General features: G+C 39.5%; 1 protein-coding gene across 1 annotated transcript in view; it reads left to right on the top strand.

Moving 5' to 3' along the window:
* LOC143963324 (transient receptor potential cation channel subfamily M member 7-like) overlaps nucleotides 1-27,023 on the top strand; it is a 189,973-nt gene that overhangs the window by 119,064 nt on the left and 43,886 nt on the right. The window contains exons 25-29 of the mRNA XM_077472928.1: nucleotides 5,434-5,566; nucleotides 9,086-10,026; nucleotides 10,467-10,510; nucleotides 12,172-12,268; nucleotides 17,516-17,586. Of these exons, the coding sequence (XP_077329054.1) occupies nucleotides 5,434-5,566; nucleotides 9,086-10,026; nucleotides 10,467-10,510; nucleotides 12,172-12,268; nucleotides 17,516-17,586 (1,286 nt within the window). The remainder of the gene's footprint in view (nucleotides 1-5,433; nucleotides 5,567-9,085; nucleotides 10,027-10,466; nucleotides 10,511-12,171; nucleotides 12,269-17,515; nucleotides 17,587-27,023) is intronic.

The following is a 27,023-nucleotide window of genomic DNA, read 5'->3' on the forward strand; positions in this document are numbered from 1 at the left end:
CGTGTGTGGGCTCCAGCAAACTTTTTTTTCTCAAAAGTCCGGGGGACTTAGAAAGAAGTTTTGACTCAAAATTGTCCGCCAGACTCGGCAGTCCAGAGGACATAATGGCCGTCTGTGCGCTAGTCTGCCGGACTTTTGAAATGAACGGACTTGCCCACACACGGAGAAAAGCCAGTTCGTTTTGAGCGCGGCTCCAGGTAGCTGGGACTAGTGAAGGAGGTCAATGTTGCCGCCTCCATTGACGAGATTGACACGTTGCTGGCCCCGTCACCTGGTATGGACTTAAAGAGGAAGCCCTACGACATAAAAACGGCGTGAGGGTCCCCCCAAAGTCCATATCAGACCCTTATCCAAGCACACAGCCCGGCCGGTCAGGAAAGGGGGTGGGGACAAGCGAGCGCCCCCCCCCCCTGAGCCATACCAGGCCGCATGCCCTCAACATTGGGGGATGCTTTGGGGAAGGGGGGCCCTGCGGCTCCCCCACCCCAAAGAACCTTGTCCCCATGTTGATGAGGACAAGGGCCTCTTCCCAACAACCCTGGCCGTTGGTTGTTGGGGTCTGCGGGCAGGGGGCTTATCGAAATATGGGAGCCCCCTTTAATAAGGGGGCCCCCAGATACCGGCTCCCCACCCTATGTGAATGAGTATTGGGGTACTATGTACCTCTACCCATTCACCTGGTGAAAAAAAAGTGTAAAGAAAAAAACACAACACATGTTTTTAAAATAATTTATTGCACAGCTCCGGTGGTCTTCCGTCTTGGGAGTCTTCTCGCTGGACTCCACCGATATCTTCTGCTAGCTCTTTCACTAGCGGAAGAGCCTGGCTTTCTTCTTCATCGTGGCCGACGCCATCCGGGGGTCTTCTTTTCCGACTTCGGGGGTCTTATCCCCCTCTTCGGTTCCATATACCAAATACCATAACATTAGCAGCGCTAAAATAAGCCAAACATTTTAGGATTTGATAAAAGTTCACTAAAATAGTTAAATAAGTATGAAGTCCACTTTATATATAAAATGAGGCAGATGTAAATGTAGGATTGTCCATCACAGAAAGAATGTTGCAGATAATAATTCAAAACAATGGCCTCCTCCACACTGCACATGTCACAATCCCCCTGGGCAATGTACTTACCAGATAATACTGGGTTATACGCCTATCTGTCAATGGATGATGTCTGCTCACTGCATACACTCCGTCAGAAGATACTGGGTTATACACTTGACTTACAAGTGTTGTGTTGGGTGTTGTCAGCTCTCTGCATGTAATCCATCTAGATGTTTGCTTGTCACAAGCAGAGAACAAAGATACACACAGCATAATCCAGTACTAAAAGGTATTTATTATAGGTTTCCTTAAGATTCAAAATAAAAGAGCATGTAACAACAATGTATCACAAGTCGATATCTCCTGACTACCTTTCACCGCTCCTGAGGTGTTCCCGGGTAAGGCAAGCAGGAAAGCCGACGATGTAGGTTTCTGCGTGGTAGGCACACCTGTCCGGGACCACTTACAACAGCGGTAACAGTGGTCTGCAGACTTAAAGATTCCAACAGCATCTGCAATGAGGAGTAGAATGCAGCTTGGCCAGTCCACACCGAAAAGGGAAGGCTTCCTGAAGCGCGGTAGATGTAGCCCTGCACTGTTCCTACTCCTCCAGCATCTTTCCTTATCTCTAAGCACTGTCCCAGATGAGGAACCTATCCCTACTTTGGCAATAAAACAAGCCAAACCTGTGAGCCTAACCCAAGACTCTTCCTGACCCAAGATGGCCACCAAAACCACATGGGGCGCCAGAGTAATATTGGACAGCTGTCGACCCATGACCTCAGGAAGTCAACTTCCTTCCCCTTCTGCATTACCACTCCAATCGAGTGCCACCTACAATGGGGAATGCAGACTGCACCTGCCTACAATGTGACCAAACACATTTACATTTGGTCTTGTGATATCTGCTGAAAAGGCCTGATAGTTTTTGTTGATCTTAAAGAGTATGCTACCCTGACATTTCATATTTCTGATATGTGCTTGCTCTACCATGTGCTTGCATAAAAAAAGTATCCTGTTCTCTTTGTATTTACACCTTTGTGTAAAATACCTGGTCTTCCTGTCAATCCCTCTGTTTTCTTGTTTAAAACTGACCAGTCTAGGCACGAGACCACATCCCACAGCATTGTCAGTTTCCCGGCTTTGCTGGAAACTCAGCCTGCTCTCCTTTAATGAATGGGACTTATGCTGACCTCCCCCCACACTTTGCATAGCCATTCACTGGGAAGATAAGTGTGCTGCTGCTTCTCCTCTCTCCCCCCAGCTCTCTGAGCTCCTCATGCATCTGTGAACAGAGATTATGTGATTACTTATAAAAAAAAGGTATGTATAATGTTTTATTATAGCTATACACAAATGTTTTGTCTTTCATTTCTGTTTTTAGATTTTAAAATGAATGGGTTGTTTTACAAGATGAGGGTTTAAATATACTTTAGGTTGATCAAAGCAAAAACTCATAAGAAGGAAGGGTTTTGTAATTCGCACATTTATTGATGACAGGGCTAATGCTATCAACAAGAATGAAAAAATGAGCCTCAGTCAGGTTTTTATCCTTTCAATTTGGCATATTAACTTTATACCGTCAGCTCCTCCTGGCAGGTGTTTATTTTTATTGTTTTCTTCTTTCTGTTATCTTGGTATGAGCATTCATGTGATAATATTAGACTATGACCTGAAGGACACATTTTTATTTTTTATTTTTTAGTATTGTCAACAAGAACGGTTGTGAAACACAGGGGTCCACATTTTAAGATATCATATGAAATACCAACTAAAACAGATGGATAACCATTGATTGGCTTTTCACCCACTGGAAGAATTGTACAGTCCTAAATGTGGTCACTGTGACAGGCTGGAGCTTACATCCAACAGCAGTACCAGTCCTGGCATATTTCAGGACTTTAATACTGTTAATATAGTTTCAGTTCAAAAATATACATAGGGGCTTGGTAATGATGCCACTCACTTTAATACTAGTACAGCCTTTCCAGCTTAGTAAAAAAAATACATAAAACCTGGAGTACTATCAAACCAGCGGGTCATATGATGTGGTGTGACAAACTAAATTCTGTAAATTGTGGATCAGAACCCAGTGCAGCTGCTTAAGCATTAACCTTTATTACCCACCAATATCCACCGTCCTGTGTGGCCACGTCTCGTATGTCCTTCTTCACCCCACAATTTAGGAAACATAGCTTAAGATTTACTTTTTCATATTCATTTTGGAATGGTAGTGTTGATGATTCGAATTTGCCTTCTTTTGTAAGAACTACAAAACTTTTTGAATAAAAAAACTATCTTTAAAGTTGCGAAGCAGATAATAGCGAAGGCATAGTTTTCTGATGCGATAACGATGTCTGAAGTTAAATTTCCCATACAATGGGCCTTAGGCTGGCCATAAACGGAGAGCAAATAACTTTCCTGCAACCACATGTTGCAGAAAATAAATTTGTTTGATTACCCCATCAATGCAGACAGTTTTGTGGCGGGAATCCTTCCTGCCAGTCCATTGTCTTCTCTTGGTTGGGGGGGGGCTGTCCCCGCCAGGAGAAGACAATGCTTCCCTTTCCCTTCCCTCCGTCCCTGCTTTTTACACACATATCACTGGTTGGCCTAATTATTACTGGGGCCAGGTCCCTACACAGGATCTTTGTGAAAGCACTAACAATATGGTCTGTTACCAGTTTTCCATTTACCTATCTGCTGTTGCTTTTTATAAAGATGTTCACAAAACTGACAAACCCTTTTCTTTTGCACCACATTACCTATTATTGTAAGTTTCAGTGATCGGAGATATGAATCTGTTCCCAATGTTCTTACCTGAAGCACTTTGTTGCATTTGTGCGTTTTTGATTAAAATCAGTAAAAACGTTGAACAAGAATTAAAACTTAATAATATATATATATATATATATATTGTATATACAGTATCTCACAAAAGTAAATACACCTCTCACATTTTTGTAAATATTTTGTTATATAGTTTCATGTGACAACATTGAAGAAATTACACTTTGCTACAATGTAAAGTAGTGAGTGTACGGCTTGTATAACAGTGTACATTTGCTGTCCCCTCAAAATAACTCAACATACAGCCATTAATGTCTAAACCACTGGCAACAAAAGAACAAAAGTGAGTAAACCTCCAAGTGAAAATGTCCAAATTGGGCCTAAAGTGTCAATATTTTGTGTTGCCACCATTATTTTCAAGAACAGCCTTAACCTTCTTGGGCATGGAGTTCACCAGAGCTTCACAGGTTGCCACTGGAGTCTTTTTCCACTCCTCCATTATGACATCATGGAGCTGGTTGATGTTAGTGACCTTGCGCTCCTCCATCTTCCATTTGAGGATGCCCCACAGATGCTCAATAGGGTTTGGGTCTGGAGACATGCTTGGCCAGTCCATTACCTTTACCCTCAGCTTCTTTAGCAAGGCAGTAGTTGTCTTGGGGGTGTGTTTGGGGTCATTACCATGTGGCCCAGTCTTCGAAGGGAGGGGATCATGCTATGCTTCAGTATGTCACAGTACATGCTGGCATTCAGGGTTCCCTTAATGTAATGTAGCTCCCCAGTTCCGGCAGCACTCATGCAGCCCCAGACCATGACACTCCCACCACCATGCTTGACTGTAGGCAAGATACTGTTTGCGGGCTTTCTTGTGTATCATCGTTAGAAGGGGCTTCCCAATTCGATGCAGTGTGTGATGTATGGTCTGAGCACTGACAGGCTAACTCCCCACCCCTTCAACCTCTGCAGCAATGCTGGCAGCACTCATACGTCTATTTCCCAAAGACAACCTCTGGATATGACACTGAGCATGTGCATGCAACTCCTTTGCTCAACCATGGCGAGGCCTGTTCCGAATGGAACCTGTCCTTTGCTGAATTATTTTGAGGGGACAGCAAATGTCCACTATTATATAAGTTGTACACTCACTATTTTACATTGTAGCCAAGGGTAATTTCTTCAGTGCTGTCACATGAAAAGATATAATAAATTATTTACAAAAATGTGAGGGGTGTACTCACTTTTGTGATATACTGTGTGTATGTATATATATATATATATATATATATATATATATATATATATATATATATATATATATATATGTATATATATATATATATATATATATATATGTGTGTATATATATATATATATATATATATATATATTTACAGTATATATATATATATATATATATATATATATATATATATATATATATATATATATATATAAAGAAAGAGAGAGATAGAAGGATAACACGTTTATTCAAAAGGTAACAAACATTCTCGCCCTTCCTAAAAAAAACCTTAACTGTGTCTTGTTCTAATCATAAAAAAAATATCGATCAGCCTTTACTTGTTTCTTTTCAAACAGAACTCTTTCTAACGGAGGAAGACCAAATAAGACTTCATGAATTTGAAGGACAATGTGTTCAAATTTATTTCAATGACAAGAAAGATCATGAAAGTTCCAAGAGTGATGAAAGAATCCGTGTAACAACAGAAAGGTATTATGTAAATGTGAGCAATTCAAATGGCATTCTGCCATACAGAATAAAAATATTCCCAACAGAGCCAGAGCAAAAGAGGAAATGCAAAATGGAGATGGACCCCTCCTATTCTTTGCCCACTATTTACATTTTTTTTTATTATTTATGACAGAGTATTCTGAGCTATGTGACACAGATTGTGGATGGTGTGTATGTGTCACCTAGGTTTCCAGGGCATGACTGATGTGTCGAAAAAAATCTTTTTGTATTCTCAGAATCTCAATAAGTTCTGTACTGGGTGCTGGAGCCTGGATATATTGTAGAGTTTTGGGTGGCATAAAGTCTCCATTCCTGAGTCCACATCTTACTTGGCAGACATACTTTAACTTATTATTAGTCACAACTGTCTTTTGGCCTTTATAAATGTAAGAAGAGAGATGCATTCTTTGCATTAAGTTAAAAAAAAATTAGGAATCTGTATCCCCCCTCCCCCCTCTTTCTTATCTGAGCCTTTATTGGATCCAGCGCTGTGTCTGTCTACAGCTCTTCTCTCTACTTCCTAGTCTTACAGCCTTTGCTGAGGCATTGGCTCCCACTGTTGTCAATCAAAGCCAGTGAGGAGGAAGCAAGGAGTGGAGCTGAGTCTCACTGTCTGTGTCTATAGACGCAGACAGTGAGGCTTGGGAACTAGCCCACACAGTGACCCTATGGGGGCACTCATCAGAAAGGAGGAGCCAGGTACAGCAGAAGGAGACCCAAGAAGAGTAGGTTTGGGGCTGCTCTGTGAAATTCCATTGCGCAGAGCAGGCAAGTTACATAGTTACATAGTTAGTCAGGTTGAAAAAAGACACAAGTCCATCCAGTTCAACCTTAAAAACAAATAAATAAAATAAAAAATAATCGTACAATCCAGATACCCAATTTTATGCCCACAATTGATCCAGAGGAAGGCGAAAAAAAAACCCAGCAGAGCATGCTCCAATTTACTACAGCAGGGGAAAAAAATTCCTTCCTGATCCCCCAATAGGCGATCGGATTTTCCCTGGATCAACTTTACCTATGTTAGTACCTAGTTATATTATGTACCATCAGGAAAGTATCCAAGCCTTTCTTAAAGCAATCTACTGAACTGGCCAGAACCACCTCTGGTGGGAGTCTATTCCACATTTTCACTGCTCTAACTGTGAAGAAACCTTTCCGTACTTGAAGCTGAAATCTCTTTTCCTCTAGACGTAAAGAGTGCCCCCGTGTCCTCTGGGTTGACCGTACAGAGAACAACTCAACACCAAGTTCACTATATGGACCCCTAATATATTTGAACATGTTAATCATATCCCCCCTTAATCTCCTCTTCTCAAGAGTGAATAAATTTAGTTCCTCTAATCTCTCCTCATAGCTGAGTTCCTCCATGCCTCTTATCAGTTTGGTTGCCCTTCTCTGCACTTTCTCCAGTTCCCCGATATCCTTTTTGAGAACTGGTGCCCAAAACTGAACGGCATATTCCAGGTGAGGTCTTACTAATGATTTGAACAGGGGCAAAATTATATCTCTTTCTCTGGAGTCCATACCTCTCTTAATACAAGAAAGGACTTTGCTCGCTTTGCAAACAGCAGCTTGGCATTACATGTTGTTATTGAGCTTATGGTCTACCAAAACCCCCAGATCCTTCTCCACTATGGATCCCCCCAGTTGTACTCCCCCTAGCATGTATGATGCATGCATATTCTTAGGCCCCAAGTGCATAACTTTACATTTATCAACATTAAACCTCATCTGCCACATAGTCGCCCAATTAGACAGTGTATTGAGGTCGGCTTGTAAATTGGAGACATCCTGTAAAGACGTTATTCCACTGCATATCTTGGTGTCATCTGCAAAGACAGAAATATTACTTTTGATGCCAGACCCAATATCATTTATAAAGATGTTAAAAAGTAAGGGTCCCAACACTGAACCTTGGGGTACACCACTGATAACCTTAGACCATTCAGAGTAAGAGTCATTAACCACGACTCTTTGAATTCTGTCTTCTAGCCAATTTTCTATCCATTTACAAACTGATATTTCCAAACCTGTAGACTTTACCTTACACATGAGCCGTGTGTGCGGAACAGTATCGAATGCTTTTGCAAAATCCAAGTATACCACGTCCACCGCCACCCCTCTGTCCAAGGTTTTACTTACCTCCTCATAAAACGAAATCAGATTTGTCTGACAACTTCTGTCTTTCATGAATCCATGCTGTCTGTTGCTTAAAGTGTTATTGTTCAGCAAGAACTCGTCGATGTGGTCTTTTATTAAACGCTCCAGTATCTTCCCAGCTATAGAAGTTAAGCTAACAGGTCTATAGTTACTTGGTAAAGACTTTGATCCCTTTTTAAATATAGGCACCACGTTCGCCCTGCGCCAATCCAGTGGGACTATTCCCGTCATTAATGAGTCCCTAAAAATTAGATACAATGGCTCTGAAATTACAGAGCTCAATTCTTTTAGGATCCGTGGGTGGATGCCATCAGGTCCAGGTGCTTTATCCACCTTTATTCTGTCTAAGTATTTCTGGACCATATCCCTTTTGAGCCATTGTGGATCATTTGGGGCTGTGTCACTACCACCCCCATTATGGACATGAGCTCCCCCATGCTCTTTTGTGTACACAGAGCTGAAGAAAGTGTTTAATAAATTAGCCTTCTCTTTGTCCCCAGTCACAAACTCTAGATTGTTTTGTAAAGGGCCTACATGCTCAGACTTGACCTTTTTACTATTAATATATTTGAAGAATTTTTTGGGGTTTGTCCTACTATCTTTTGCAATCTGTCGTTCGTTTTGAATTTTTGCATCCTTGATTTCCTTTTTACATATACTGTTAATTTCTTTGTAACATTTAAATGACACTAGTGATCCTTCATTTTTATATTTTTTAAAAGCTCTTCTCTTACAGTTTATAGCTTTTTTAACTTTGGCCGTGAGCCACATAGGTTTTGTTTTTAGCCTTTTAAACTTATTGCCCATGGGAATATACTTTGCAGTAAAAGCCCGTTTGTTAGTTTTTATTTAAAAAAATAGCATTTACAACCACTTTAAATGTGTCCTTAGTAGGGTTTTTTGTCTGAATGTCCCTCATGTTACATTTGGAAAAATTACATTAAAATTGACAATTCCTCTAACATCTTCTATGAGATTTATATTTAAATGCCCCGGTGAGGTAGAGTAATAAAATAAAAGAAAACACACAAAATAAAAAGGGAACGTACAGTTTAATTCATATTGTATCAGGCTGCCCCCTTCTGTCCTACTCATCTACTTAGAGAAAACCTATATTGTAACTGTTCTGTACTTATAGACAATGTTAACCACAGCTGACAAAAAACTATTATCCGACTAGTGGAAAGTAAAAAATAAATTACTGTTTCCTATTGGTTGCTGTTTAAAGATATTGGTATGTACTATAGACTTTTATTTGTCATTTGTCTGTCAGTAATCACTTTAAAATTAAAAAGCACTTACAATATTCCATAATTTTATTTTTGATCTTTCTAGAGTGGAAGATATGCTTGGTGATGTGAAAGATGTCAGAGAACATGTTGGTTTCATTAAACAGTTGCTTCATCATTTAGATGATCACATTGGACACCTACAAGATCTTTCAGGACTCACTTTGGATTCCATGAAAACCTTGACAGCGCAGAAAGCCTTGGAAATTAATAGAAGCCACAGCATCATGTCCAGTGATATTAGCCGATCACAGCAGACCACCACCGATGACGGACTTGGACATTCTGTCATGTGGAGAAAAGGCAGAAATGATCAAGTATGGAGTCGTTCCCTTTCACAGCCTGGTTTGGATACAATTATGCAACCTAAAGCCTCAATCTCACTGCGAAGGATCAATATTTCAGATACTAGTCCTCCAGGTAGTTCTTTGTTTCACTCATCTGATGATGGCCATGACAAGAAATGCGATGACCTGGAATTCCAGAAAGGAGCTTTCAGTGAACATAAAGTAGGATACTCTCAGCCTAAGTCTTTAAAAAGATATCACTCAAGTGTAGCAATGATACACAGTCCCCAAACACCTCCACAGTTACGGGTCACCCCAAAACTTAATGATTCTCTTCAGTCTCAAAATATACAGTTGCACACTTTTTCGGTATTTACAGAGTCTGCCTGTTCTGTTGATCAAAGCAACACTCTAAAGGAAGAAGGCATTGTAAATTTGGCATTTATTGATGACAGGGGTAATGATATCCACAAGCATGATGTTGACCATGTAGATACAGATTTCAAAATATCAGATGAAGAATCAAATAAGAAGGATGGTCAGCTATCATCAGGAATGTCACCTGCTGAGGGTGGTGATTGTCACGATGACGACATTCATGAAAGTACAGCTAAACCTCCAAGCAAATTGGAACAGTTGTCTAACAGCAGTACCATTACTGAGATGTTTCAGAAACTCTGGACAAAATCAAAACATTCAGGTAATGTTAAATTACTATTTCATAGCTCCCAACTGTCCCCAATTTTAAATAAAGGCCCCGATTTTCTCTTCATTTGTCCCTCATTTTGGTCCAATCTATATATTTTTTTTATCTTTCAAAAAGTGTTTTACAGAGCTAAACCTTTCATCCAATATCTAAATTGCTGCATTTGTAAATGTCAAAAGCCAATATAAACCAATAGTAGTGGTAAAAAAAAAAAAGGACTTGTGGGTTTAACTAATGATTTTTTGTATAATGCTCCTTTAAGGGGGTGTGACAGGGGGTGTGTCCTATGCCTACATATTTTTGCTAATAGGTGTCCCTCATTCCCATCTCAAAACACAATGCTAAAGTGGATTTTGTTCTAGACATTATAAACAATTGCCATGTTTGAGAATTACAGATTGATCTCATTATAATAAATATGCTTTATTACTCAGGATTCAAGCTGTGCAAAACAAAGCAGTTGTCAGAGGATAAAGAGGTAAACCTTTTTCTTAGTAGTTTTGGGAAGGGGGGACCTGACCATTGTCTTCCCTTGGAGTCACAGACGTCAATAAAAAATGGGAAATTTTAACTCTTCCCCACCATATCCAACACTGCAAAGAATGGTTATAAGAGGAGCTGAGCTAGGATGAAAAGATATACATTTGAGCATGATATACATTTGAGTATGATGTACACCAGCAAGTGAAGCCTTTCTGGTTCACAGCCGGTTCCCTAGTGCACATGTGTGAAGCGCCCCACGCTTTATAACTGGGCCGGCAGCGGAGGAAGAAGGAGGGGGCAAAAATTCCAGAGGAACGGCACGGCTTCAATGCCTCCTGGAAGTTGGGAATGGTACCCGAACAGGTACCCATTCCACCCTCCCCTCTGAAAGGTGCCAAATGTGGCACTGAAGGAGGGAAGGAAACAGATCAGTGGAGGTTTAACTCTTGGGTGGAATTCTGCTTTAATACTAGAAATAATAATATATAACATGATATTAGATTTTTTTTACCCCAGGAGTATATAATGAGTTTGGAAATTCTAGAGAAATGCTTAAATAATGCATTGCTATTTAACTAAACACATTTGATTTTAGTTGACTAAAATGATTTCATTTGACTAAAACAATTGCAGATTACTAATATTAGACTAAAACTAAGGCCCCTTTCACACTTGTGCGACTTGTCCTGCGACTTTGGATTGCAAAGTCACATGACAAGTCTTACCCCATGATTTCCAATGAGTACCGTTCATATCTGTACGACTTCAAGTTGCAGTCACTTCAAAGTAGTCCTTGCCTTACTTTGGTCCGACTTTGATGCGACTTGAGGTCCATAGACTTCATGATTATACAGACCTTGCTTCAAGTCATGTCAGAGTCGCGGCAACATCGCTGTGAAAAATGTGGCAAAAATTGCACGACTTTCAGGGTGCACGAGTGTGAAAGGGGCCTAAAATGGTAATTTTAGTCAAAAGACTAAAACTAAATCAAAATTTGATGCCAAAATTAACACTGGGCTTCTCACATTTGCAATGGAATCCATTTAGAAAAATATTTTAATTATTTGTAATGCATTTATAATTAAACCCCTAAGGCCGCATACACACGGGCGGATTGTCTGCCCAACTTAGTCCGCTGAACCGTGTTTCAGCGGACAATCCGCTCGTGTGTGTGGGCTTCATCTGACTTTTTCAGCGGACAGTCTGACGGACTAAGTCTTTCGGAATTTCCATAATTTTGTCCGTCCAAACTTGGTTTTGTCCGTCCAAACTTGGTTTCAGCGGACAGTCCGCTCGTGTGTAGGCAAGTTGGACGGACTAAGTATGGCGCATGCTCAGAAAGGATTTACACGGCCGAAGGTTGCATTGCAGTGTATTGGACGTCGTATTTCTAGTCCCGTCGTACGTGCTGTATACATCATCGCGCAAGCTTTCAGCGGACTGTCTGTTCATCGTGTGTGGTCAAGTCCGTTCATTCAAAAGTTGAACGGACTGTCTGTCGGATTGTCTGACGAACTTAGTTGGGCAGACAATCCGCCCGTGTGTACGCGGCCTTAGCCTAACCTGTAATTGCCCTGTTTGATTAATAACAATTAGCTACTTTTATCCAGGGACCTCCAGTATGAAAAATAACACTGCTTCTTATTTGATTTCTAGTCCACTTACAGCAATGAAGATGGTCTCAGAAGAACTTCTTCCTGCACAGACCTGAATGGATTCCAACCAACTTCTCCATCTACATCAAATAGTCAGTGTAGGTGAAATTGTTTGAAGATTTAAAAGCAAATGTTTCTGGGCAGGCTTCACACTAACAAACTTCTGATTTCCATCAATGAATTATGGTGATAATAAATGCCTCACTTTAATCACTGGCTGACCGCATTACATATACATATATATATATATATATATATATATATATATATATATATATATATATATATATACACACGTTTCAGTTTGCAAGTGGTTTACCGTGATTATGGCTGAAGATATCAGCCAAAGCCCCGGTACCATTTTTTTCAGCAGGCCACCGGCTTTCTCATAAAACTGGTCATGAGCCGCTGGAGTGGTTTCCGAAGCAGTAGGACAGGCTTGTGTTTCTCGGGCTTGCCATTTCCGCGGGTTCGCCCAAGAAATAAAAGCGTTTTAAAAATAAATAAATGAAGGGACAGTGTAAAAATAAAAAGTAAAATAAATAACAATAAAAAAATTTGTAATGTCCCCCCCCCCGAACGCAGAAGCGAACTTATACTTAAGTCACTCACAGATATGTAAATGGTATTTGAATCACACATGTGAGGTATTACTGGGAACGTTACAGTGAGAGCAATAATGATAGCACTAGACCTCCTCTGTAACTCTAAACAGGTAACCTGTAAAGGTGTTTAAACCGTTGCCTATGGAGATTTTTAAGTACCATAGTTTTCCCATTCGACGAGCGTGCCCAATTTTCAAGTGTGACAGTGCAACATTATCCTTCACATTATACAAAAATTGGGGTAACTATTGCATTTTTTTTTTTTTTTTATTAATTAAAGTGTATTTTTAAAGAAATTGCGTTTGCAAAACTGCTGTGCAAATACTGTGCGACATAAAAATTGCAACAATCATCATTTTATTCCCTACGGTCTCTGCTAAAAAAAGTATAAGTAATTTTCTAGCAAAAAATACTGATTTAAACTTGTAAACAAAAAGTGCCAGAAAAAGCCTTGTCAGCAAGACTTTTATCAGTTGAGTTTTGGCAGTGGGCTTGTGGTGAAGCCTGTTCAGGCTGGAGCCTCAATTTCCCCCCTGTTCCAATGGAAGTGGTGGCCACTGTTTTAAATGGTGGAAAGCCTAAGATGGGAGTATGAGACCAATCAGTGGGCAGTGCCTGAGGAAGAAAGGCGAATAAAGTGTGGCCCTTGGAAAGAAGAGTGAGTATGGGGTGGACAAAGCCAGTAACACTTGTTGGGGTGTTTGGCAGAGTGGAAAAAAATGGTCAGGGCAAAAGGAGATGGGCAGCATTTACGCACACAGCACCCACAGGAGTAAGGATGAGCTCAGGTTTTGGCTAAACTTAGGTATTCACCTGGCAGGAAGCTGTTACTCCAACTCACTCAACTGCAGCTAGGGCACGACATTCCCCTTTCCACATCTACACTAGGGATGAGCTCCGGCGTGTTCGCACAGCTCACATGCAGAGCCCACCAGGAAGTTGGCACTGCGCTGCGCTAATCACAGGCATGTCACATTGGGGGTTATTTACTAAAGGAAAATCCACTTTGCACTGCAAGTGCACTTGGAAGTAAAGTCGCTGTAGATCTGAGGGGGACATGCAAGGAAAATAAAAAACAGCATTTTAGCTTGCACATGATTGGATCATAAAATCAGCAGAGTGGATTTGCGTTTCGTAAATAACCCCCATTGTCCCGATGTGCAGCTGCAGAGATCGGGAAAAGTCTCACTGCCTGTGATTAGCGCAGTGCAGTGCCGACTTCCTGGCAGGAACACACCAGAGCTCATCCCTAATCTACACATACACAAAGGGGTGGGTATGCTGTAGACATCAATGACCTAATACGGTCATGTAACCATATAAGGTCAAAAATGTCACAATCATCCCTGCCCCTTAGTGTATGTATAGCTGTGAACTGGGGAATGTCCTGGACAGCATCCTGTTGGATTTGGTCTGAACCCAAGTTTGGACCAAACATGAGCTCATCCATAACCAAAGGAAAGCTTAGGGGCCTCAGTTATCATTTGACCGTGGTCAAAGTACAACAGTCTGTGGTAGGGCTCCATAGTGTTGTGAGTGTAATGTGAAATTGTTTAATAAATTTGAGTTCTCCCAAATGTATGCATAAAGTCGTTGTTCTGTCCTTATTGGAGTGCCAGCTGGAGAAAAAGGAAGGAGTGGCCCATCCAGACCTTATATCGATCGAAATAACATACTGCAGTTGTGGTTTTCTATAAATACTAGTAAGATGCAGATGTCCTAACCCAGGGGTGTCCAAACTTTTTTCAAAGAGGGCCGGATTTGATGAAGTGAACATGCGCGAGGGCCGACCATTTTGCCTGACATTCTTTGAATCGTTAAAATTCGGTCTAAGTGTGTTCGTTCGAGCACTAATACATTGCCCAACAAGAATTCTCTTGCCTTTGTGGCTGTGTGTGGGAAGAATTGAGCTTGGGCGTATTTGTACATACTGTATTAATTGGCGTATAACACACACCTTCACTTTAAGAGGGAAGTTTCAGGAAAAAAAAATGTTTAAATAAAGAACTGTGAAGCAAAATAATGGTCAGTGCCCACCAATGCAGCCTAATCAGTGCACATCTGCAGACCCACCACAGCCAGGAATGCCCCCCACCATAGCCAGGAATGCCCCCCCCATAGCCAGGAATGCCCCCCACCATAGCCAGGAATGCCCCCACCATAGCCAGGAATTCCCCCACCATTGCCAGGGACGCAGCACCATTGCCAGGAATGCCTCCCCAAATGCCTCACCATTGCCAGGAATGACTCACCATTGCCAGGGACGCAGCACCATTGCCAGGGACGCAGCACCATTGCCTGGGACGCAGCACCATTGCCAGGAATGCCTCCCCAAATGCCTCACCATTGCCAGGAATGCCTCCCCAAATGCCTCACCATTGCCAGGAATGCCTCCCTAAATGCCTCACCATTGCCAGGAACGCAGCACCATTGCCAGGGACGCAGCACCATTGCCTGGGACGCAGCACCATTGCCAGGAATGCCTCCCCAAATGCCTCACCATTGCCAGGAATGCCTCCCCAAATGCCTCACCATTGCCAGGAACGCAGCACCATTGCCAGGAACGCAGCACCATTGCCAGGAACGCAGCACCATTGCCAGGAACACAGCACCATTGCCAGGAATGCACTGACGAGCGCCAAAGGAGAATCTCCTGTTTACACGGCGGCTTCTTTAATAGAAAGTCCCGCCTCCTTTGATGGACAGAAAAGTCGTCCAATGGCAGTGCAGGAGAAGGACTTCCTATTACAGAGGCCGCCCGTAAACAGGAAATTCTCCTGTGTACGGCGCTCGGTCCTGTCCTCCCTGTACCTTCCGAAGCATATATATCAGGGGTAATGAATTCAAATTAAAGGAGGTCCGGTCGCCAAAATTTTCTTTGGGCCGAGGTCCGAATCTCAAGTCTGTGCTACGACTCAGAAATATTGTAGTAACTGTATATCTATCAAAAACATGAGAAATGTACAATTTCCTTAGCATTTCAACAATATTTATTGTCAAGTTAAATCTGGTGTCCCCATCACAGCGCCCCTTTACATCAGGTGTCCCCATCACAGTGCCCCTTTACATCAGGTGTCCCCATCACAGTGCCCCTTTACATCAGGTGTCCCCATCACAGTGCCCCTTTACATCAGGTGTCCCCATCACAGTGCCCCTTTACATCAGGTGTCCCCATCACAGTGCCCCTTTACATCAGGTGTCCCCATCACAGTGCCCCTTTACATCAGGTGTCCCCATCACAGTGCCCCTTTACATCAGGTGTCCCCATCACAGTGCCCCTTTACATCAGGTGTCCCCATCACAGTGCCCCTTTACATCAGGTGTCCCCATCACAGTGCCCCTTAACATAAAATGTGCACATCAGGATTTCCCTTAACATAAAATAAGTGTCATGCTGATAGGCACATTTTATATTAAGGGGCACTCTGATGGACACAACAAAACATGCCCCTTAACTTAAAATTTGCCCATCAAAGTGCCCCTTTTAATATAAAATGTACCTATCAGTGTTGCTCTTAAAATAAAATCTGCCCATCAGCGTGCCCCTTAACATGAAATAAGGGTCACACTGATGGGCACCTATTATGTTAGGAGGCATTCTGATGGACAATTTTTATTTTAAGGGGCATGCTGATGAGTATATTTTTAATGTGCACATCGATGGGCATATTTTGTAGGGCACATTTTGTTGTACCCATCAGCGTGCCCCTTAACAAAATATGCCCATCGATGTGCACATTAAAAATATACCCATCAGCGTGCCCCGTAAAATAAAATTTGTCCATCGGATTACCCCTTAACATAAAAGGTGCCCATCAGCGTGACCCTTATTTTATGTTAAGGGGCACGTTGATGGGAAAATTTTATGTTAAAGGGAACTCTGATGGGCACATTTTATTTTAAGGGACACGCTGATGGGTATATTTTTAATGTGCACATCAATGGGCATATTTTGTTAAGGGGCACCTTAACAAAACATGCCCATCAGTGTGCACATAAAAAATATATCCATCAGCGTGCCCCTTAAAATAAAATGTGCCCATCAGAGTGTCCTTTAACATAAAATTTTCCCATCAGCGTGCCCTTTACAAAAAAAAGCCCCTTAAAATATGCCCAACAGTGTGCACAACACTGATCACTAATGGATAACTAATGTGCCCACATACCTTAACTGCAGCAGGAGTGTGGGCACAACTGAAGCTGCCTCGTGATGAGATCCAGGACCCGGGAACCGCGGGCAGCAGGGGAGCGGGGCGCGCACGTGACGTCACACCCCTACTGCCCGTGTCTCTTCAGCTCCGAGAGACGCGGCCAGGAGCAGGGGGCGGGCGCATGCGCGCAGCGTCACTGGTTGCTGGGGAAACCCGCGGTCCCAGCAAACCAGTGATTGCTGTCGCTTGCTACACTGGCGGCATGGCGGTCCGGGCAGAAGCGCTGCTCGGTCCGGACTCGGACCGCCATTTTAGTGACGGCTGATATATATCTTTTGTGGCCCCGGCGCTGGGAGATCGTCGGGGGCCACAAAAGATATGTATGTCCAAATAACCAGGCGGGCCGTTCAAAACCGGGCCGCGGGCCGCAATTGGCCCGCGGGCCGGACTTTGGACATGCCTGTCCTAACCGGTGCTAAACAATTAAAAGCTAGAATCAGATTGCAGCAGATAATACACTCAATGAGCCTAATGATCAAATTTGTGTTTCCTTTTTTGTTTATGTTTATCATATTTTGTCTTAATGTAGTTAACATGGACAGCAAATCTATGTCTTATGAAGATCTGTATCAAATCGACTCCAAGGCAGCCTTACTGAAGGTGAGTGGATTGTGGGGAGGAATTTTGTACAATAACACAGGATAAGAACATTAAAGTACAACTGCACCTTTGTTGTAAAAGACAATTTTGTAATGAGCCTAACATGCAATAAATCATCAATATCGATTTACCTTTACCTTTTTTTCACGCAAACTAAGATTTTGTCATAGTCTGCTTAACCTAAAGTAATACTAAAGTCTTGTTATTTTTTTGTTTTACACAGAGCAGCCCCAATCCTCCTTTTCACGGGTCCCCCGTCAGCGCTCCTGCCCCCTCCCTCCTGTTGAGTGACCTCACAGCAAGCAGCTTGCTATGGGGGCACCCTAGCTGAGCCACTGCTCTGTGTGTCTATTCAGACACAGAACAAAAGATTACAGCGCACACATACAAAAATTATATTTAAATCCTGCAAGGCTAAAGCACCTGAACATATTAAGCAAAGAAGCAAAAATATGGGGATTTGGTCACACCATATGGCCATACAGTGCTTAAGCCCACTACTGCATCAAAGTACCCCACTATGTATAGAATGAAATATCCTACTTCTCAACCATGGGAGAAATACAATCCTCTTTATGGAAGAACTAAAAGGACCCCTCCTATAACTCAGGTGGACACTAATTAAAGGTAATGATGAAGGGCAGACACAAAGCCATGGCCCAGTCCCATCCCCTCTCTCTCCTAATTGGCTCACTGAATTTGATTGACCGCAGTGGAACCCAATGGCACTTCGCAGCTGTTTCAGCCAATGAAGAGGGAAAGGAGAGTCCCAGACAGCCGAGTCTCTCATGCACATTGCTGGATCGAGATGGGGCTGCTGCACACCGAAGGCTTTTTATCTTAATGCATAGAATGCACTAAGATAAAAAAAAAAACTCCTGCTTTTACAACCATTTTAAGACTGGCCATAGACAGTTTTAATCTCGGCCAGTTCAGCAGGAACCAGGTGAGATTTAAACTGTTTATGGGCAGGCTGAATGTGCCACGTTGATGAACAGATCAACTTCGGTACAACCAGACTGCTGGATTTTACTTGCAATTATTGCTAGTGGCTGCTGTAGCCGCTAGCAATAATCACTGTCTTCTCCTGCCGGGAGAATACAATGTCTCGGCAGGAGGGATTTTCCTGTCAACACTGATGGGGAAAACATGCAAATTTCTTTCCTGCAACCCGTGGTTGCAGAAAAGAAATTTGCACCTTCTATGGCAGGAGTCCTCAAACTACGGCCCTTGGGCTGGATATGGCCCTCCTATGTAATTTACCCAGCCCGCGGTGCACAGGCGAGGCTGCATTGCTGGACGCTGGAGAGGCTGCATTGCTGTGCACAGGTGTGGCTACACTGATGGGCACTGGAGAGACTGCATTGATGGGCACTGGTGTGGCTGCATTGCTGTGCACTGGTGTGGCTGCATTGCTGTGCAATGGTGTGGCTGCATTGCTGTGCACAGGTGAGGCTGCATTGCTGGACACAGGTGAGGCTGCATTGCTGGACACTGGAGAGTTTGCATTGATGAGCACAGGTGTGACTGCATTGATGAGCACAGGCGTGGCTGCATTGACAGGCACATGTAATATATGTGAAATAATATGATATTTTATGATATTTCAAAGTCTTAAGTATATGTTGAAATCAATCAATTCTTGTGAGACGAATTTCCTTAATTAGATCTGAGTCAGCGTAATTCAAAAATGTGTATTTATTTGTACACATTTAAATACAAAAGGATGCTTACAAAAATAGTACAATGTTAATCATTTGTATCTTAAAAAATGGTTCTTATAGAAGATATAAGGTTATTTTCAAATCTAAAATGGCGGAATAACCCTTTGTATGCTGGCAGCCAGTATGCAAGACATGTGTCTTTCTTATATGCTGCTGAGCTTTTCAAGCGACATCTGCCTTCTTCTGTGTGTAAGATTCAAGAGCCCCCCTCCTCCCAGCACTTCTCATTATATTAACCAGGCTCTAATCTCCCGCCCGAAAGATAACTCCTCCTTTCCAAAGGTGGGAGGGCTAAGAGTGGTTGTAACAGAGCTAACATGTGTTACTACTTAAAATGCAATTCTAGCTTCTAATGAACTGTCAGGAAATGGGTGTGAGTCTGTCTCTAAGAAAAATATGTCTCAATTACATAGGAAAGACCTTCTAAAAACATATATATATAATGAACTGGATAAGTTAACATAAACAAAATATCACTTACATAGCCCTTAAAAGCATATATAAGATATACAATATTCATCAAAATCCTGACAGGTTTTAAATATTTACTTTTCCAGCTATGCAAGCCATAACACAGAATTAATTGACTCAAGGTTTTGCATTCACACAGTATGAGAGTATGGGAATATTATTATCCTGAATAAAGTATAATAAAGCCAATTAAAATTTAGATATTAAGAATATAACATTCCCCTCTGAAATATGAATACTAATCATATTTTTCAGATTAAAAATTCATCCATCATCATTCATGTCACATTCAAACAAACTTTGATTCAATAACTCCAAATGTTTTGTCCTGCACAATTGGATTCATACCTTCAAAACGCATTTTCCTCTTCAATTTACTTTGTAACAAATCATCTCCTTTCTTAATATCACTTCTAATTCGATAATATAATTTTTTCATTCTAAACATTAAACATAACTGGAATATAAGGAATAACATGATAATAATAAAAATAATTACAATAGGATGTGATAAAATATTTCCTGCTGCTGAAGTTATCGAAGTTTTTCCCCACATGGATACACTATTACTAAATCTTTTCCACCAATTACTTCCTGAAAATTCTGACCATTGATGTGATATTTCTTGCAAATTACCTTGTTCATGTTTAAACAATACTTTTGCATTCTGCAATTCCTTAGCCAAAGCTATTAATAAACCTTGATCCTTTTGAATTATATTTGCCCATTTTTCCCATGGAAATTCATCTATTTGAGAAATATTATACTGTGTAGGAAGAGCGCTAATATTTTTCATAAACATATTTGTTAAATTTGTTCTCAATCCATTAATACTTATTGCAACAATATCTCCTTCTATACAATACAACCCTTGATTTAGGTTTTCTGTATTTGTACAAGAAGAGAAAAAAGTTTTAACCTTTTCTGTATCTGACATAATTTGAAAACAAACCTTCTTTTTATCTACACGAGTAACTAATTCAGAATTAATTTTATTTTCAATTCTTGCTGAACATAATGTATGATTATGATAACAAGAATGAAATATGCTTTTATCTTGATTAGGTAAACATATAATTTTAGACTGGAATTGTAAACATGATGACAAATCTAATTGTTCTAATTCAGAATTTTCATTGTTAAATACAAAATCTGTATACTGTAATTTATAGTATAATAATTGTGTATTACTGACAGGTAATCCCAAAACAGTGATAGGAACCAAAATTTGTTCTTTTCCGGCTATTGGAATCATAGAAGAACTATAACATATGTCCTGCTTGCATCCTATCCATTTATTTACCCATAAATCTGTATGATTTATCGCATATAAATATTCTTTGGGCAAATACTGTAAAATACCAAGAGGAGTTATTCCACTCTGAAATGCTTGCGCAATTATTTTAAAATTAGTGGAATATTCCGTTTGAATCTCTAAACATGCTCTGGCTATATGAGAATGTTGTTCACTTCTCATCAAATCAAGAGTAATATTTTGAAGATGTAAAATAGATGGACCCATTATATTAGCAATTTTAATTACCATATTTTCTAAAATCTGATTTAAATGTCTTTGTATTTTAATACCGTTACTTCCCACTAAACCAGCGGTTTCTAGATCAGACTTTAAAGTATTAATATCCATACTATTTGTTATACTCCCGATTGTGCCAATCCCTCCTAAAATACCTTCAACAATACCACGCTTATTTCTGTTATAATTTCTATTATTAATTCCAAACCATCTCTCAATACCCAATTCCATATTAACCAGATGTCCTTGACATTGTGGAAACCTTGTAGAAATTTTCCATTCTGAAACATTAAAGTTCCACAAAACAATGACAAACTTTCCTTCTCTCAAAAGAGTTCTGGATTGGAAATGGCTAATTTGAAAAGGGCTTGCAGAGAAACTTTTCTTATTGACACATGGAGTTTTCCTTGGAGACATAACAACAACACTTGCCTTTGCACATTTCACCGGATAATTTTCTATTGATATGCAACATTCATATATGCCAGTATCATTCAAAGATACTCTCATTTGTTGATAAACGAATGTATCATTGATCCAATTCACACTACCAAAAATTCCTTTATGAATTATGACAGTAGAACTATAAAGAAAACTACCCAAAAACTCATCATTCCTTTTCCAAGTCAACAATGAATTTTGAGGTAAAGATATTTTTGTATCACATATCAAATGCAAATTATCTTTATCTTCCATAATTTTCAAAGATTGTGGGTAAATATTAATTTCTGGAACAATCCTGTCAACTATAAAAATATCAATTTTGACCCTTATTTCAGTAAATTTTCTTGTTACTTTAAAAACCCATGTTCTTACAACGTCTCCTTTTTCATCTCCAATGATGTTTAAATATTTTGGATTTAATATCTTTACAAAACTTTGAAAAAGATAATAAAATTGATCAAAGGAATAAAGTATTTTCCCAGATCTTGTCATAATATTAGTAACATCTCCAGACCAAATTGTTGACTCATTACCCTTTAAAAATATAGACCAGAAACTCCTCAACAATATGTTACACTCAAAAGTTCCGGTTTTGTTATTTAGTCTATAAGATCCCTGCATTTTAACAAACTTTGTTTTGGATTCTATTTTAACTTTGATGTCAATATCATTGCTGTGAATGAAATACAATTGTAAACAACAACGATATCCATCACCAATACATAAAAATCCATACAAATCTTCTGCTGTATTAATATCAACATCTCTAAAATTATGATTTTTATCATATGCACTAATATCAATAACTCTATCATTTTTGTCCTTTGTAATGATATCAATGTTCTTATTTTTCAGTTCATCTGCATTGATATCAATGTCTACATCTCTCTTATTTCTGAATAACATATGATCTTTGTTGTGTAATTCTTCATTCCTGTTAGTCTTTATATAACTTGAGCAGTTCTTGATATATCTTATCACAAATAAAATTGTCACTAGGGAAAAGATGCATCCTGTAGTGATGATACACTTTCTCTCTTTAAAACTTTTCATTTGTTGTGCTGACATCTTTTTTCTTTTGGAATACGCACTTTCTTCAGATTCGATTTTTATTTTTAATTCCTGAAAAAATAAAGGCAGCATCATTATCTTGGAATATAAAATTTGTTATACCCACATTTTTCTTTCTACATACTTGTTTCACTGAACTGAGAAAGTATTTGTACCCCTTGAACATCCCAAAATGTCCATGGACTTTCCCAACTACTTTTCCATGTTTCAACTCCTGAAACTCTGTGACGTGTCACCATCTCTGGGTGTGGCCTCACATGTAACAATTCTTTAATCATCTTTTATCTTTTCTTGTCTTAGACTTGTGTCAACAATATCTAATTTTATCTTAAATAAACCTTTCTGTTCCTGGTCTACTTAATAGACCGCTTATCTTATATAAAAGATAATTTTGGTTTAACAACAAAATAACAAAATGTTACAAAAAACAATATCAATTGTAAAATATCAAAAAATAGATTATTCTGAAGATTAAATCCGATATGTGCGTGGATTTAATAACAATCCTTCATGATATATATGTGTCTTGTGTGTGCTGGAGAAAAAATCTCCCTGGAATGTGTGCCCTCCAGTAATTGACTGTCTCCTCTCCTGTTACAAAATTCTACTCCTAAACACCAACTCCCACCTTTTTCCTTTTTAAGACTAGCTTAAAAGTTCCGCTGGGCTATATTGTTCCACAGAATGAGTATTTTCCCTCCCACCTTTCTAAAACAATGGGTGTCTCATTCTAAATTCCTAAGGGTTGCTATGAATAACCCTTTGTAAAAACCATTTTAAACATACACAAACCTTTTTACCTTATCAATATATATATATACAAATTATTTCTTATTCTCTTAATCAAGAAACATTGTAATATAAAAACTTATATTTTTAACTAACAAAGACACTTTTTATCATGAATTAACTTTCTTTTTCAAACTTAGAAATATGAGGAGAAACCATTTTGTAACTTTTCTTCAACCAATTATGACTCCACGAGGCAATACACAAGCCATTTTACTTTTTCTTTTAAACTCAAAAGGAGAATACTTTGTAGCATCAGAAATTGTGCTTCTTACATCCATTAAAAATAACTGGAACAACATCAACCCAAATATTTCCTTTGTCCAACAACCTTTATCAATCCTAGATTTAATTATCCGATACATCCTCACAATAATACCTACAAACTGCGAATGTTATCATACATGAAATCTCTATTCTATTCCCTGATATTACACATTCTCTGTCACTACTGAGGTTTGCTGATATATCCCAAACTAGAAAAACATGATTATTCAACCTCTAAACAATAGTTAAAGCATCATCATTAGTGAATCCCACCTGTAGGTGCTGTGAACTATAAATACACAATAATCCTTTTTCGTCATGACACAAACTTATGGTCTAATGACCCAAATAATAACTTTGTGGCAACCTATGAAGAATAAAAAAGATTGTTATAACCTTTTTTTCCTCTGAAATTAAAGGAATATGTGTGTCCACTTTCTTCACAACATTAATTGATACCATATCAGGTTGGACTACTAACTCTCCATGCAAAAGCTGTTTCCTTTACCAAAGAATCTGCTGTTCTGTTACCTACAGATAACTCACTTTTTTTTTTTTTTATGTGCTGGAATTTTTACAATAGCATATGCAAGAGGATTACTCTCTGCAAGGTCAAAAACTGCTTCTAATGTCTCTTTCTGCACAAGAGTCTTATTGGATGAATCCACAAAACCTCTACATAGATAACGTACAACATATGAACTATCACTATAAATCACTAGTGAACCTTTCTTCTCTTCCTTGTCAATACTATCTCAATATCTTTAAACAAACCTGTATCCATTTTGGTCTGACTCCAAAGACTTTTATGTGCTCTAACTGATTGTTCCAATTCGAGATTGGTTCCTGTGTGTGGCCAATTAAATCTGAAGATATGTCAGCGACTGCTGTACAAATACTTCCAACGTTACTGTACTTTGAGGAATCTATTAACATAGATTTGGGACTAGATGAATCTTTCCATGTAGTAGAATTACTTAAATCAATAATCCAATCTAATTTACTAATCACATCCATGCCTAAAATATTCTCTGTATTTTGGCAACACCATATGTCTATATTTGTTTTTAAAATTCCGGGAATTTCGAGAGTCACATCAGAAACTTTAACTGCAACTGTATTTTCTTTTCCATTGAAATCAGTTAAATTACATTTTGGAAAATCAATATTCACAGATCATTTGTTTTTAGTTAAACTGAGTTCAGATCCTAAATCTATTAACCATTTAGTATTCTTACCATTTAATAAACCATGTAACCATGGCCTTCCACTTTCATCTATTAAAAGTGAAGTCACATATTTTAATGTTGGAGGTGACTCAGAACCTTTTTCCCTAAATCCTGATAACATTTCCTGTCTGTTCTGAAGCTTTAGCTCCGCCTATGACGTGTAGCTCATCATCTCTGTTTCTCTGAGTACCATGCTGACTGAATACAACCCTTTCAATGTTCAGCTTGAACAAAACAAAAATAAAAACTTAATACTCATGACAATGACACATAGATAAAAATATTAAAATTATATCAAAGTCCTCAATAATATTCCAAACGTCACAACCAAATCTTTTTAAACTCAAATCAATCCTTATTCATAGCCATTAAACGTCAACCAGAAAATTCTGACCATATCTGTCAAATTCACGTCTGTCAAGACTTCTGTATATCTGAAATTCTCCGGTCTTTCACAATCAATCGATCGATTTTTCTTCTAGGTTCTTTTTCAATCTTTGCGAAGTTTAATCTCTGTTCATCAATTCTTTCCCCTCTGATTACAAGGATGGAAGTTGGAAAAAAAAAACTTCCGACTTATGATTGAACTGGCTGGAATTCGCCAATTGTAATATATATGAAATATATGAAATATTACGATATTTTATGATATTTCAAAGTCTTAAGTATATGTTGAAATCAATCAATTCTTGTGAGACGAATTTCCTTAATTAGATCTGAGTAAGCGTAATTTAAAAATGTGTATTTATTTGTACACATTTAAATACAAAAGGATGCTTACAAAAATAGTACAATGTTAATCATTTGTATCTTAAAAAATGGTTCTTATAGAAGATATAAGGTTATTTTCAAATCTAAAATGGCGGAATAACCCTTTGTATGCTGGCAGCCAGTATGCAAGACATGTGTCTTTCTTATATGCTGCTGAGCTTTTTAAGCGACATCTGCCTTCTTCTGTGTGTAAGATTCAAGAGCCCCCCTCCTCCCAGCACTTCTCATTATATTAACCAGGCTCTAATCTCCCGCCCGAAAGATAACTCCTCCTTTCCAAAGGTGGGAGGGCTAAGAGTGGTTGTAACAGAGCTAACATGTGTTACTACTTAAAATGCAATTCTAGCTTCTAATGAACTGTCAGGAAATGGGTGTGAGTCTGTCTCTAAGAAAAATATGTCTCAATTACATAGGAAAGACCTTCTAAAAACATATATATATAATGAACTGGATAAGTTAAAATAAACAAAATATCACTTACATAGCCCTTAAAAGCATATATAAGATATACAATATTCATCAAAATCCTGACAGGTTTTAAATATTTACTTTTCCAGCTATGCAAGCCATAACACAGAATTAATTGACTCAAGGTTTTGCATTCACACAGTATGAGAGTATGGGAATATTATTATCCTGAATAAAGTATAATAAAGCCAATTAAAATTTAGATATTAAGAATATAACACACACGTGTGGCTACGCTGATGGGCACGGGTGTGGCTGCATTGATGGGCACAGGTGAAGGTATATTGCTGGACACTGAAGAGGCTGCATTGATGGGCACAGGTGTGGCTGCATTGATGCGCACAGGTGTGGCTGCACTGATGGGCACAGGTGAGGCTGCGCTGATGGGCACAGGTGAGGCTGCGCTGATGGGCACAGGTGAGGCTGCGCTGATGGGCACAGGTGGGGCCGCATTGATTCGGCCCACCAACAGTCTGAGGGACAGTGAACTGGCCTCCTGTTTAAAAAGTTTGAGGACCCCTGGTCTATGGCCTGCCTAAGGTCTCCTGCTTTATAGTTCCAGCTTTTAAGACAGACCAGGAAACTCATATGCCCTCCGTTTGTACTGATCTTTACACGAGTGTGTAATTCCAGAGATGGGTATATTGCTCCAACATTTAGCACTGCTGA

Source organism: Lithobates pipiens, unplaced genomic scaffold, assembly GCF_037356315.1.
Source record: "Lithobates pipiens isolate NorthernLeopardFrog02 unplaced genomic scaffold, aLitPip1_a1.2 Scaffold_8, whole genome shotgun sequence".
NCBI classification, from domain to species: domain Eukaryota; kingdom Metazoa; phylum Chordata; class Amphibia; order Anura; family Ranidae; genus Lithobates; species Lithobates pipiens.